General features: G+C 45.5%; 1 protein-coding gene across 2 annotated transcripts in view; it reads left to right on the plus strand.

Moving 5' to 3' along the window:
* The first annotated feature begins 935 nt into the window (after positions 1-935).
* The window catches only part of RIPOR2 (RHO family interacting cell polarization regulator 2), a 52400-nt gene continuing 41137 nt past the window's right edge, over positions 936-12198 (plus strand). Inside the window, exon 1 of one of the 2 annotated variants that reach the window (XM_085052399.1) lies at positions 936-1126. In XM_085052399.1, coding sequence (XP_084908525.1) covers positions 1039-1126 — 88 coding nt within the window. In that variant the 5' untranslated portion in view covers positions 936-1038. The remainder of the gene's footprint in view (positions 1127-12198) is intronic. The other variant, XM_085052400.1, reaches the window with a different exon arrangement.

Genomic DNA, 12198 nt, shown 5'->3' on the forward strand with positions numbered 1-12198 from the left:
GGAGTAATTTTCTCTCATTTCTCCTTTCTAAGGCTACAGGGTTTATTTTCAGCATACAATATAAATAACTCATGTTCATTATTCTTGCTGAAAATTACTTAAGATGATAGGTCATCTGGAATTGGCAGCTTGGGTTTTTTATTCAGGGACAGTTTTAGGAGTTGTTTTACATCACAATGCTCTGTAAAAACCTAACTTGGTCTTCCTTTTCATTTGCTTAACTTCTTCATACAGTATCATCCTCTGTGTGACAGGTCAGTGTACTCAATGAAAACCATTTGCATTCAAAATGGTGAATCTACCTATCCTGACCCAAATGGGGAAAGATACAGGAATATAGCGAGGGTATCAGTATTGATTTTTCAAGCCACCTTCCAAATTGTGTCTATCTGCCAACTGCATAGATTTGCCAGGGATTCCCTCTACTCCTCACTCCCTCTTCCTTCCCCACCCCCCACCAAAAAATATAAAAAGAAGCTCTTGCAGCTGTTTAAGAGTCACAAGGGAGAGCTTGTTGAAGGACCCTACAATAGCTTTAAATGCTGGCAGAGGAACAGCAAATCGTATAGAAAGTGCAACATTGGTGCTTGGTTGATGTAAAGTCCGGTATTAAAAAAAAGTCACAGAAAAGAAATTAAGAAGTCCTAAGGGTAGCAGTAAATATATGCAAAATCCGTATCTCTCTAGAGTGATAAAATGATAGTAAATATGGTTCTATATTTTGGAAGGAAGACTAAATTTGAGGAAAATACCTCACAATCTTTGGGAAAATACGGTATTCCTGCCTTTTTTTCTCGTGGTAACAGGAAAGATGCTCAAGGGAAGAAACGCAAGGTCCATTCATTGCACTGTTCTTTCATTTATGTTCGCCTGTAACTGCTATATTCAGCCCGCCCAATATCCAAATTTAGAGCTTTCACGCACACTACTGAAGGCAACGGAGCTGCAGCGAGTGGCCCACCGGCCGCGGGGAAGGCAAGCGGCGGCAGCCCATTCCCTGCCCCATTCCACGCGGGAAGGGTCAGAGGCATTTTGCGGATGTTCCGTCTTTGGGACAAACGGCCTGAGGGGCCAGACGCGTCGAATGAAAAATCGGCAGAGCCGCACGGCCGCCGCTCCCAGAAAGGTACGGAGGCACCGGCAGCGCCGCACGCCGCGGGTCCGAGCGCTGGGCTCCGCGCTGCCCGGGGGCGGGAGGGTCTTGCCCCGCAGCGCCGCGCAGCAGCACCGCCTCCGCCCCCTCCTCCGCCTCCTCCTCCTCCCTCCCGCAGCTCCCCAAGGAAAAGCCGGCAGCCGCTTCGCTCGCTGCCAGAGCGGCGGTGCGAGGCGAGAGGAGACGAGCTGTCCTCGCTTCTCCTCGTTTTTAACCTTCTACCTCGCTTGAAAACTTCAATTTTATTTATTTTTCTTTTTACGTTATTATCCGGTGTTGCTAGTTTTCCAGCTGCGGGCGCTGCCGCCCGGGATGGGGCACCGCGGTGCCCGAGGAGCGCTGGGCGGCGGCGGGCGAGCGGCGTCCCGGAGCGGGCTGTGAGCCGCGGCAGCACCGCCGGCAGCAACAGGTACCCGGCCGGGCTCCGGAGGGTGCGGGGCCGGGAGCCTCGTGGGAAAGAAGGAAGGAAGGAAGGGGCGCTGCCGAGCGGGGACGTGGCCGAGCCCAGCTCCGGGGCTGCGGGGCTCAAGAGCCGCGGGTCCCGACCTCGCTCGTCTGCCGGCGGCGGCGAGGTTTTGAGGAGGGCAGAGGTGCTCTTTTGGGGCGTCCTGGGCATGGTTGTAAGCTGTGGTTGTGAAGAAAATTTTGGACGTGGGTGTTCGCTGAGGGATGTGAAACTGGTTTAATGTTTTCTCAGAGAGCGTGGAAGTGCTTAGCCTTGTTTCCGTAAAAAGCTCTCGGCGTTTCCTTAGGTCTTGTCTTTCTATTTCCAGTGGGCTTTTATGGCATTACTGGTTGGAGGAGAGCTTAGACCCTCTTAAGTTCCCTTTTCAGTCCCTGGCTCGTTCCCAAGGACTGCTGCAAACACATTACACAGTGGCATTGCTCTTCAGTTTACCTTTGAATGCCCTGGTTACAAAAGGTCACCCTAATCCTATGACTGGTCTTTCTATTGCTGTGTTAGCCGAGCATTTTGCTGTCTCTCATTCAAAGTTTCAAAAAGCTTTCTGGAAACTGTGTGCTTGTGGCCATGCTGCCTTTGCACCCTTTCATCCATCTCTCTGGGAAGAGCTGAATGTATTCCCAGTGTAATTTCAGCATTCATTAATCTGGCCGTGCATTCAGCCACGCTCATCTTAATTACCGTGTTTGAGCTGCTGTCACGCAGCTGGAGCCCGGGGCAGGGAACACGCTCCCAAACAGAAACATCATCTTCTCCAGTGGTTAATTAGGTTTCACAAGTATCCCTCTCCTGCATAAACAAAAGCGGAGCTTATCCAGAGAGCTTAAGGAAGGAGACAAGAGGAAGGTGTCTTTCCTGAAAGATTCCTGTGCTGGTTGCACAGCTGTCTGCAAGATATTCACACACTGGGAAGAGATACAGCGTGATCCGGTTTTTGTGGCCAGACTCTGAAAGGTATCCACGGGGATGGGCTCGGAGCCCTGCTTTATAACCATAATGGGCAAATACGACAGATTGTTCCACTTTTAAGTTAGTGTGGGTGGGTATATATGTTGTGCAGTGGGAGTTTAAAGGAAGCAAAGTTTATATTTTTTCCCATAAATCCTGCGTTTTCTAAGCTAGTAACTGAAGCACTAGGACAGCCTCTTAAGATGGTGTCTGTGCTGCTTGCAAGTGCAGATAAGCACTTGTGCACTGTGAACTTTTACAATCCCAGCATCCATAACCTGATGCTGGTTCAACTTTTGGCATCCAAGTAGCATTTCCTTGACAAAGTGTGGGCTTTGGGGGTTTTCTTTGTTTTTAAGAAGCAACGTGTTGAAATTTTTTCCAGGATCCTGCCTAAGAAACAGAGCACTTAGCTTTTTCATGTTGCTACTCCTCTCTAGAATGACAGTACAGTTATAGCTCAGAGGTTTGCCTGCAGCAGAATTAATATCCCTTTATTGCTTGGGAATGGGTAAGGGGAGATGTGTGTGGTTGGTGAGGGAGCATCTGTAAGTGAAAAAGGTGCTTTGCTTCCTTCGTGCTTTCAAGGCACATGACCATTTTATTCACCTGTATCACAGAACAAACATTTGGGCTAAGAGTGGTACAAAGCACAGCCTCAAAGCTCACAGCAGTATGTTTACATGCCATGCAGCGTTACCTTTTGCTCTTTGATATTTCTAAGCCTGAACAGGCAGAAAGGTAACTTCCACACAAAGCACGCTGCTGGAAAAGGTACAGCTCGGGGGGAAGCTGCCTTGCTTTCCTGCTGGGAAGAAGTGGGAGTGAGAACTAAAGGCAACATTGGCTTTTTCCAAAAAAGGGATGGCTGGTTTGACTTTTTTTTCCCCCTCATGCTATACATGTGGCAGTGACAAGCTGCTCCCAGACAACCCACTTAACTGGGGTAGTTTTCATCAGGCAAGCTAGGCTGCGAGCAGCAGGGAGGTAGACAGCTTGTGTCTGTGGCCATTCAGCCAGCACAGAGCACCAGCTGAAAGCAGACTGGGAAGGAAGTGAGGAGAGCAATGCCTGAACACACGCTCCTGGCACCCTGGCACGGGCTTGCTAGAGAGGACTGGGATGTGAATTGGTATCAGATAGGGGCCTGTCACATCACTTTCAAGCTGTGTGGTTCCTGGATGACTCTATTAATGAAAAGGGAGGGGGGGAAATGGTTATTTTCTCACTTAGCAGGAGCTTGGAGGTCATTGTTTTGTTCATTCAGCTTACAGTGCCTGCTGCTTTTCTAGCAGGGAGGTTGCTAAAGAAGTTTCTTAGTAAGAGATTTTCAAAATTAATCAGGAAGAGCACACACTGAATTTCCACGCTCCCCCCCCCCACACTAGTTTTGCACAGATTGTGGCACTGACTCCAAGATGTGCTTGCCCTTTTAGAAGGCAGAAAGAAAGAACTAGGCCCACTCTGAATTTAAAGTCAAATGTAAAGGCTTCTGACAGCAGATGCAATTTTACTCTGGGAGACTTTTCAAACCATGGTGGCTGCACTTTGGACACATAACAGAGTCAATGAGAATTTAGGTTGCCAACATATTTGTTTCCTATGTTGTCCTTCAGACAGTTTAGTGACACCAGAGCAAAGGCAGAAGGGCAGTCTGTGAGCAGAGGAGCCAGGCAGCTGGAGGAGGAATGGCAGGATGGGCTTTGCCAGCACCCCATGAGAGAGCTGGAAGGAGATCAGCAGCAGAAGCCAGCCCTGGATGCAACACACTGGATCATATTATATCTCTCTGCCTAATGTCAGGAATGGCTTAGCTAAGGCTGGGCAGTCAGCTCACTTTGAACTCCATGACTGTCCTTCCCTACATACCCTAAATCAAAGCAGAAACTGTGCATTTTCTTGTCCACAGCTGTTCCACAGCTTTATTTCTGCTCCTCAGGGCATATGCTGCTCATGCCCTCGATTATCTGCACCCATGTGGGCTGTGTGGCTGGCCTAGGGCTGGCTTAATACTGTCCTGTCCCATCCCATAAAGCTGGTGCTCTGGCACCTGCTCCAGGCAGGTATTTCAAGGGGAAAGGAAACAGTGGGTACCAGGTAATGTTCTCTGGGAGCTGGCATTACCCCCATTTGACAGCCTAGGGACAGACACCTTCAGCTTTTGTTTTACAGCAAGTGGGCACCAGTTTTATCTCAGCCTTCACAGAATCATGGAATGGCTTAGGTTGACCTTTAAAGGCCATCTAGTCTCAGCCCCCTGCAATAAGCAAGGACATCTTCAAATAGATCAGGTTTCTCAGAGACCTGTCCAACCTGACCTTGAATGTTTCCAGGGATGGGGCATCTACCACCTCTCTGGGCAACCTGTGCCAGTGTTTCACCACCCTCATTGTAAAAAAAAAAATTATTCTTATGTCTAACTTTAATCTGCCTTCTCACAGTTTAAAACCATTACCCCTTCTCCTATCACTACAGGTCTGCATCCAGGGGATTTGGATTCAATCCCTTGAGTTTTTGCTCTTCAGCTCTAGCTTTGAAATATTTTTGCTGCTGGGTCTGATGCTGTTGGGGAAAAAAGAGGATTCCCCCTCCCAATCCCATCCAGGTTAATTAGGGAGCTGCAGCGAGGCTCCAGGAACTCAGCCATGATCAAAAAAGACAGTCCCAATACATGCTGCCCCGCGGGATTTGGTAGGTGTGGAGAAGGGCAGGTTCCTTGGTGTACTTGAATTGCTTTCTGACAGCCACAACCTTGCCTTAGTCTTTGCATCCAGGCTCTGCACCCAGTGGCCTCAAGAAGCGAGTCCTGTAAGCATGACACAAGAACTAACTGGCCTTTTTTTCCTAAAGTTATCTTTTTCTTATATCTTTTTATGTTGCAAGGGTATCCTATAATTTTTACTTCCCAAGCAGCACAAAAGAAACGAAGGATTAGCACAGAAGTATGCGAGCATCTTTCTTCTTTTCAATGGGAGGAACAAATTGAATCTGACAGTTCCCTGGAACCAGCACAACACATGAAGTAGTCACAATAATACATTTTATCTTCCAGCCCTTTTAGAGCATCAGAAACTCTCTGGTCTCTGATGCCTCCAGTAAGCTGACCTTGGCTGGCAGAGCCAGCCACCTCATTACTGCTGTCCCACTGCTCACAGCCTGCCCTCTCTCCTGGCCCTCAAACAGCCTGATTAGCTGCAGCAGCAGCTATTGCTTTCCAGGTTGTGCAGCATGCTGGTAACCCTTCAGTAACACCAGAACTGTTTCAAATAATCCCTTCTGAAATCAACCTTTTTTTTTTTTTTTTTTTTTAAATTCAAAAGCCCCATCTAGCTGCAACACCCAGAAATTTGTCATAGATGATTTTGTCCTGATAAACCTCATCAACAGGAAAACTTTAAGTCCTCCATTAACTCTGAAAAGTAGTTACAGCAGAGAAAAATCTATCTGGTCATCACTGAGGTTCTGGTTTTAGCCTGTGCCTTTACCTCTACAAAACACCAGTCTAGACCCTATATTTTACTATTTAGGCCTTTCTATCTGAGCTGACCAAAGGAAGGAACTCCTTTACAGTGAAATCTGTAGGAGACAGGCAAATAAGCATCTGTAAATAGTAGCAGGAGGTTCATGTTTCAACAGACCATGCAAGGTTGAACACCACAGCTTCCTTTCTCTTTCCCCAAATTAACATCTTGCTGTATGACCAGCCAAAACTGCTTGATTGGTCCTTCAGTGAGGTGTCTTCATTGTCAAATTTATCTTGCATCTGCTAGAAGACTGAATCTAAACAGAGGAAAATAAATTTTACTTGTAATGAACACACCCCTTGAAGATGCCCTAGAAGCCTTGAGGATCAGGACTTGTGTTTGGGATTGACATGGTGACACTGGTTTGTTATACTGCTGGAGGAGGTAGGGCAGACAGTGTAGTTCTGTATTCAAAGTCTGATAGGCATTTTCTTGTATAACATGAAGGAAAAGGCCTTTTTCATAATTAAGCAGCTTGACATCCTATGTTAGAATTTAAAAATGTTTGGTTTTAAAACTTTCTGTGGTACAGAAGTAGTGGCGTTTGTCACAGCTTTGTGCGATAATATCCCTGCAAATAGTCCTTGGCCAGTGAGTCTCCTTGCATATGGAGACACCTTTTTCTCTGGTCACCCCTGGAAGCATCCCTGAATCATGGCAGCAACAGCTATCCCTGTAAGCTTTCTCAACCATGCAGGCACATCAGTGGGTGACGATGCTGTTGAAGAAATGCCAATGCTCAATTAAGTGTATAATGTGTTGTCCTGCATGACTGACTGCCCTTTCCTTGTCTCATTCAGTCCATCCACAAAATAGTGTTCTGCTAGTTCAAAGAAGGGCTTGGGTTTTCAGAAAGAGGTGCTGGTGGGATAGGAAGCAATTGGCTGTGAGGTGCTCTTTGATCCATAAGGCCTTTTCCTGAATTCAGTGTCACACTTGCAGGCCACATCTACTTAGATACACAGAAAATCTTATGTATAAGAATAGATGTCTGCTAAAGTAAACAGAGATGAATGTTTCATTTATTAGATGTTCAGATTAATAAAGCTAAGAGCTGGAATTGCTCACTAAGTCATCTGTGCTACGCGAAACCAAACCAAAGCTATATTAAAAATGCTAAGAGTCAGCTGAGGCCAGAGAATAATCAGCTTAAAACTCTGCCTGTATATACTAAGGTTTTGCTTTCTTTGAAATCAGTGGGGGATGTTGTCATCATCTCCCCAGATGGCAGCTGGACCACAAAGCCTTGTTCCATCATGCAGGTCCTGGTCTGGAAGTGCTTTCAATACATTTGATTTCCATGCCCTACACTGAAAACAGAAGTTCCCTGAAGGTTAGATGGCTTTTCATTTGCAGTTATCCAGCAAAAGGTTGCTTTTCCCCCATTCTTTCCTAGCTCTACCCTTAAAAAGGAAATAATCTTCCTGGTAGAGAAGGTAGCACCGGTGGATCCAGAGCAATAGCTCCTATGTCAAACTGAGTGCTGTGTGCAGGGTTGCCCCAGACACTGTGTACCTTTTGGGCATGTTGTGCTGCCACCAGGTGAGGAAGACAATTGCCTCTATTGGCAAAAGGGCAATATAGTTTTCCATCCTGATGAAAAACCATTATATCCTCCTTTCCTATACTCTGAACGATGTCCCATTAGTATGATGTGAATTGGAAAGTGCAGAAATCTCAAGAGAGAAGGAAAGGAGAAAGGAAGGGCAGCAGAGGATAAGCTATGGGGTCATTCCTAAAAGCTTGTCATTAGCCTGCGATGGCCCCAGTAAATCTCTTTTAAATGGCAGACTGTGGAATAGCAGGGATGTGCCAAGATGCACTGCCTTAATTTGTGCAATGAAAAGTTACACAAGATAATTACCTTGTAGTTCGGCAACAATAAATGCTGTCAGATCTTCCCAATTCATGCTTGGTTTGTCCGTAATGTCTCTGTTTCTAGGAGACCCAAATGGTAACTAATCCTGTAGCAGAGCTGTAGCATATGACATTTTAAACTCGGGTTTTGGGGTTTTTAAATGTCCACTACAAATTAAATTTACCAATTAACCCTGACTAGGTCTGTGTGCCGTGGATTTAAGGGTTTCATCAGGCTTGCACTGGCTTTCTCTGTGACAGTAAACTACAGGCATTTGGGAATGGTTTTGGGCAGGAGCTGCAACAGGCACAGACCAGCCTGTATCTGTGGCATTTAACTCCCCTGCCCTTCAAAGGAGGAAAGTACAAGACTGCTTTGGGAATGGTCCTTGGTCCATGCTTCCTAAAATATGCACAGTAGTTGTGTAAGAAAGCCCTAACTGGCCCAAGCCAGAACTGTGCCAGTGACAGTTCAGCATAACCTCCTTTGCCCCAAGGAGCAGAAAGCCCACACAGAGTCAAGAGAGAATAGCTTTTCTGTACTGAGAAAATTAGAGTTGTAGAATGGTTTGGGTTGGAAGGGACCTTTGAGGGCCATATAGTTCCAATCCCACTCCCATCACGGGCACCTTCCACTAGACCAGATTTGCTCAAAGATCAATCCAAGTCAACCTCAGATGTTTCCAGGAATGGAACATCTGTAACCTCTCTGTTGTAGATGTTCCAGTGTTTCAACACCCTCACGGTAAAGAATTTCTTCCTTATATCTAAATCTACCCTCTCTTTTAGTTTAAAAAGATTGTCCCTTGTCGTATCACTACAGGGTCTGCTAGGAAGTTTGATCTCATCTTTCTTAAAACCCCCCTTCAAATACTGAAAGGCTACAATCAGGTCTCTCTGGAGCCTTCTCCAGCTGAACAGCTCCAGCTCTCTCAGCCTGTCTTCACTGGACAGGAGTTCCATCCCTGTGCTCATCTTTGTGGCCCTCCTCAGGACTCACTCCAACAGGTCCATGTTTTTCCTGTGCTGAGGGCCCCAGACATGGACACAGTACTCAACTGCGTGGGGTCTCACCAGAGCAGAGCAGATGGGCAGCACTGTGTCCCTTAACCTGCTAGCCATGTTGCTTTTGATACAGCCCAGAATATTGTTGTCTTTCTGGGCTCCAAGTGCACATGGTGGAGTCATCTCAATAGGTGTTGAAATGAAATGTGGTTTTGGGAAGTGGTGGCAAGGAGAGCAGGTCTCCATAAAATTCTGGATATTTTTTCAAGTGGCTCCTTTAAACACTTGTGTGTCTGTAAAGCTGTCCTGCTTTTTTTTGTGAATGCCTGTTATAAGATAACAGTGTGGGATGGGGCTAGGATAGCTGTATCTTCTGGCAGTCTGCACATAGCAATCACCTTTTTTGTTTTGCTCACCTGCCCCATTGTCAATCAGACCTCTTTTTCCAGCACCAGTGTCACTAACACAAGCTTTTTCCAAGAGGGACTGTAGCAGACACTCCTCTCACCCCTTTATCCTCTTTTAGATGCTTCTTACAGATCCTTTAATGGTCCTGGCCAGAGAAGATGATGGTGTTTTGGGAGAAGTTTGGGCTGTTTGGTGGTATTAGATACATACTCTTCTCCCCAGTTCCTTCAGGAGTTTTTTAAAGCTTAAAATACTGCAGCCAAGAGGATAATAACCTCTGCCGTAACTTTAAATAAAATTCATAGAAGTCGTATATGTAAGAAGATTGAAGAGTTGAATTTGAAAATGAACTGAAGCCAAGAGACAAGCGAGTTGCATCAGAGCACACAGCCTCTCTTTGTTGTGCATGGACAGTGTTCAACTACTTGATGTGCTGGAAGAGAGCTTCAGACAGATGCTATAGCCAAATGTAAGTGAAGCAACACAGGACTTTTATGGCAATGCTCTTGAAGTGGCCACACTTCTAAGGTGTCAAAAAGATTAAATAAATCTGTTTCTGCAATGCTCATGTCTGGAAGAAGAACATCCAGCTTTAAAGATCTTCTATCCTAAGACATGTAACGGTGTATCCTCAACAGTGTTTTAGTGAGCACTGTGCCATTACAGCACTCCTGGAAATAGAACAATCATATAAACATCCACGGAGTTTTAAGTCACCCTAATCCCATGTATTTAAAGAGCAGCAGCAAAGCGTTTGTATCTCATTAGTGGCTGAAAGGATTTGACAACAATGATGTTTTACTTTCCTTTCAGGGATGAAAAGCCTGTCTTACTTGTTTAATTTAGCTCACTCATGCTTATATTAGAGTGTACCTGGAGTGGATACTGAGAACAGCTAGTTTGGCTGTCTTGACTGAGGCAAAACAAATAATCTCTAGAGCAGCCCACTGGCTACCCAAACCATCCTGCATGTGTTTACTTGATGCATTTACTTTCCTGCTGATGCAAAGAGATGGTATCCTCAGCTTGCTGTCCTTGCCCATGCTGCTACCATCTGCATTATATGAGGGTTCTAAGCAGCAAAAATATTGGTGCTAAGTAATTAAAGAAATCAACACTCAAGGACAATTTTGCTGGCCATTGCTTTTCTTCTCCCGTCACAGAGAAGATATTTATATTTGTTCCTTGCACAGTCTGAGAAAGTGAAGCCACTCTGCTGCTTACACTTGACGTGCAGATTTAGGTCACTGCTCAGATTCATCATGGATTTTGCCACAGGATTCCCACCGGAGTTGCATCAGTTGACATCAGGGCTGTCTTACCCCACTTGTGCTCAGATGTTATTCCTGGGCTTGCCCAGATGTTACTGTTGGTCAGTAAGGGTCAGGGGAGACCACCTGCAGCACTCATGGGTTGCTGGGCTTCCCCTAATGGCAGCGCTTGCCAAAGCGGGCAATAGGTTGGTCACTTTTTGTGGTCTGAGCTGAGGAAATAAAATTCCACCCAATGTGTGTGGTCAACCAGGCATTTGCCGGAAGAGGTAGAGAGGTAGCCAGGCTGCTGCTAGATGAAGGAGTTCCCACAGCCTGTTTTGCATCCTACTAGTCTTACTACTGCTCACGAGATTGCTCCTAGTAGTTTATCTCCTAATAGAGGGGTAGTTATCTAGTTATCAGAGCAGCCCCAAGTCTTGCACCTTTATTACTGTGCAGCACTGTCAAAATGACAGTGTGATTAATTGTGTGTGCAGGTCACTCTTGCTGACCTGTTTGTTAGGAATTTTGTGTAAGGTGGATTTAAAGCATGAGAGCATTGTTCTCAGTTGGGTTTCAGAAGTGCTTTTTCTTGAGATTATTTGCCAGTGTTTGAATGGCAGTGGGACTTCGTTTTTAATTAAATCTTACATTGACATAAAGAATTATCAGTGATGAGTAGAATTGGAGTTGACTTCTAATCAAAGATAATTCTGCATACTGGGGCGGGTTTGAAATGAATGAATGTCAAATGTAATTAAACAGTCGGATTCTGATCCCTCAGCCATGCTCATAAGTACAGTTACAGACCAAATTTTGCTTATTTACACTAATGCCAGCTGAATATGATTGCCCTGTGTCTCTAGTGCTATAGGGAGCAAGATTAGGGAGGGCTCCTCGAGGGCTCCTGCGCATGCTCACCCCAGCCACCAGTGTGAAATAAATGCTGGAAGTGAAGGAAAAAAAAGGAGGTCAGCTGCCACGAACCCATCTGTTGTGTGCAGAGCCATTTAGGATCAAATTTATTTTCCTTGGGTTTATTACACTGAAATAACTCATTTGCATTTCCCTTCTCTTGGGCTTTCAGCTATACCAAGGGGAAGGAGCTGTAGGCCTTTCTCTGAGGGGAGATTAAGCAGAAGCTCCCTGGCAACAAAAATAGGGAAACAGAGAGAGAGCTGTGGTGAAGGAGTAGATACAAAAAGGGGAGGAAGAAAGCTAACTGTGGTACAAGGCAAAAAGGGTGCTGCTTTCACCTTAGTCACTGCCAATCCTTATTTCTGTGCTCTAGTGAGGTGATGAGAATTAGAGCCATAGGCATGTTTTACAGTAAAAATAAAAGATGAAATTGAAAGTCCTCACTTTGGTACCTAGACTGGCATGAAAGATGACTTACTGAATTTATGGAGCTATATTGCAGTGGGAGCATCAAGTATCAGGTCCCATGCATTTACAGCCATATATACTTTACCATTTTGCGCTTGACCTGGATTGTTAGCTTTTTCCTTACAGTTACTATTATTTTTTGGTTTATGAACATCATCTAGTTTGGGTAGGAGGAGCAGAACAAACAACACGAGCTGTTCC

This window comes from Lichenostomus cassidix, chromosome 2, assembly GCF_008360975.1.
Source record: "Lichenostomus cassidix isolate B80296 chromosome 2, HeHo_3.0, whole genome shotgun sequence".
In the NCBI taxonomy this organism is placed as follows: domain Eukaryota; kingdom Metazoa; phylum Chordata; class Aves; order Passeriformes; family Meliphagidae; genus Lichenostomus; species Lichenostomus cassidix.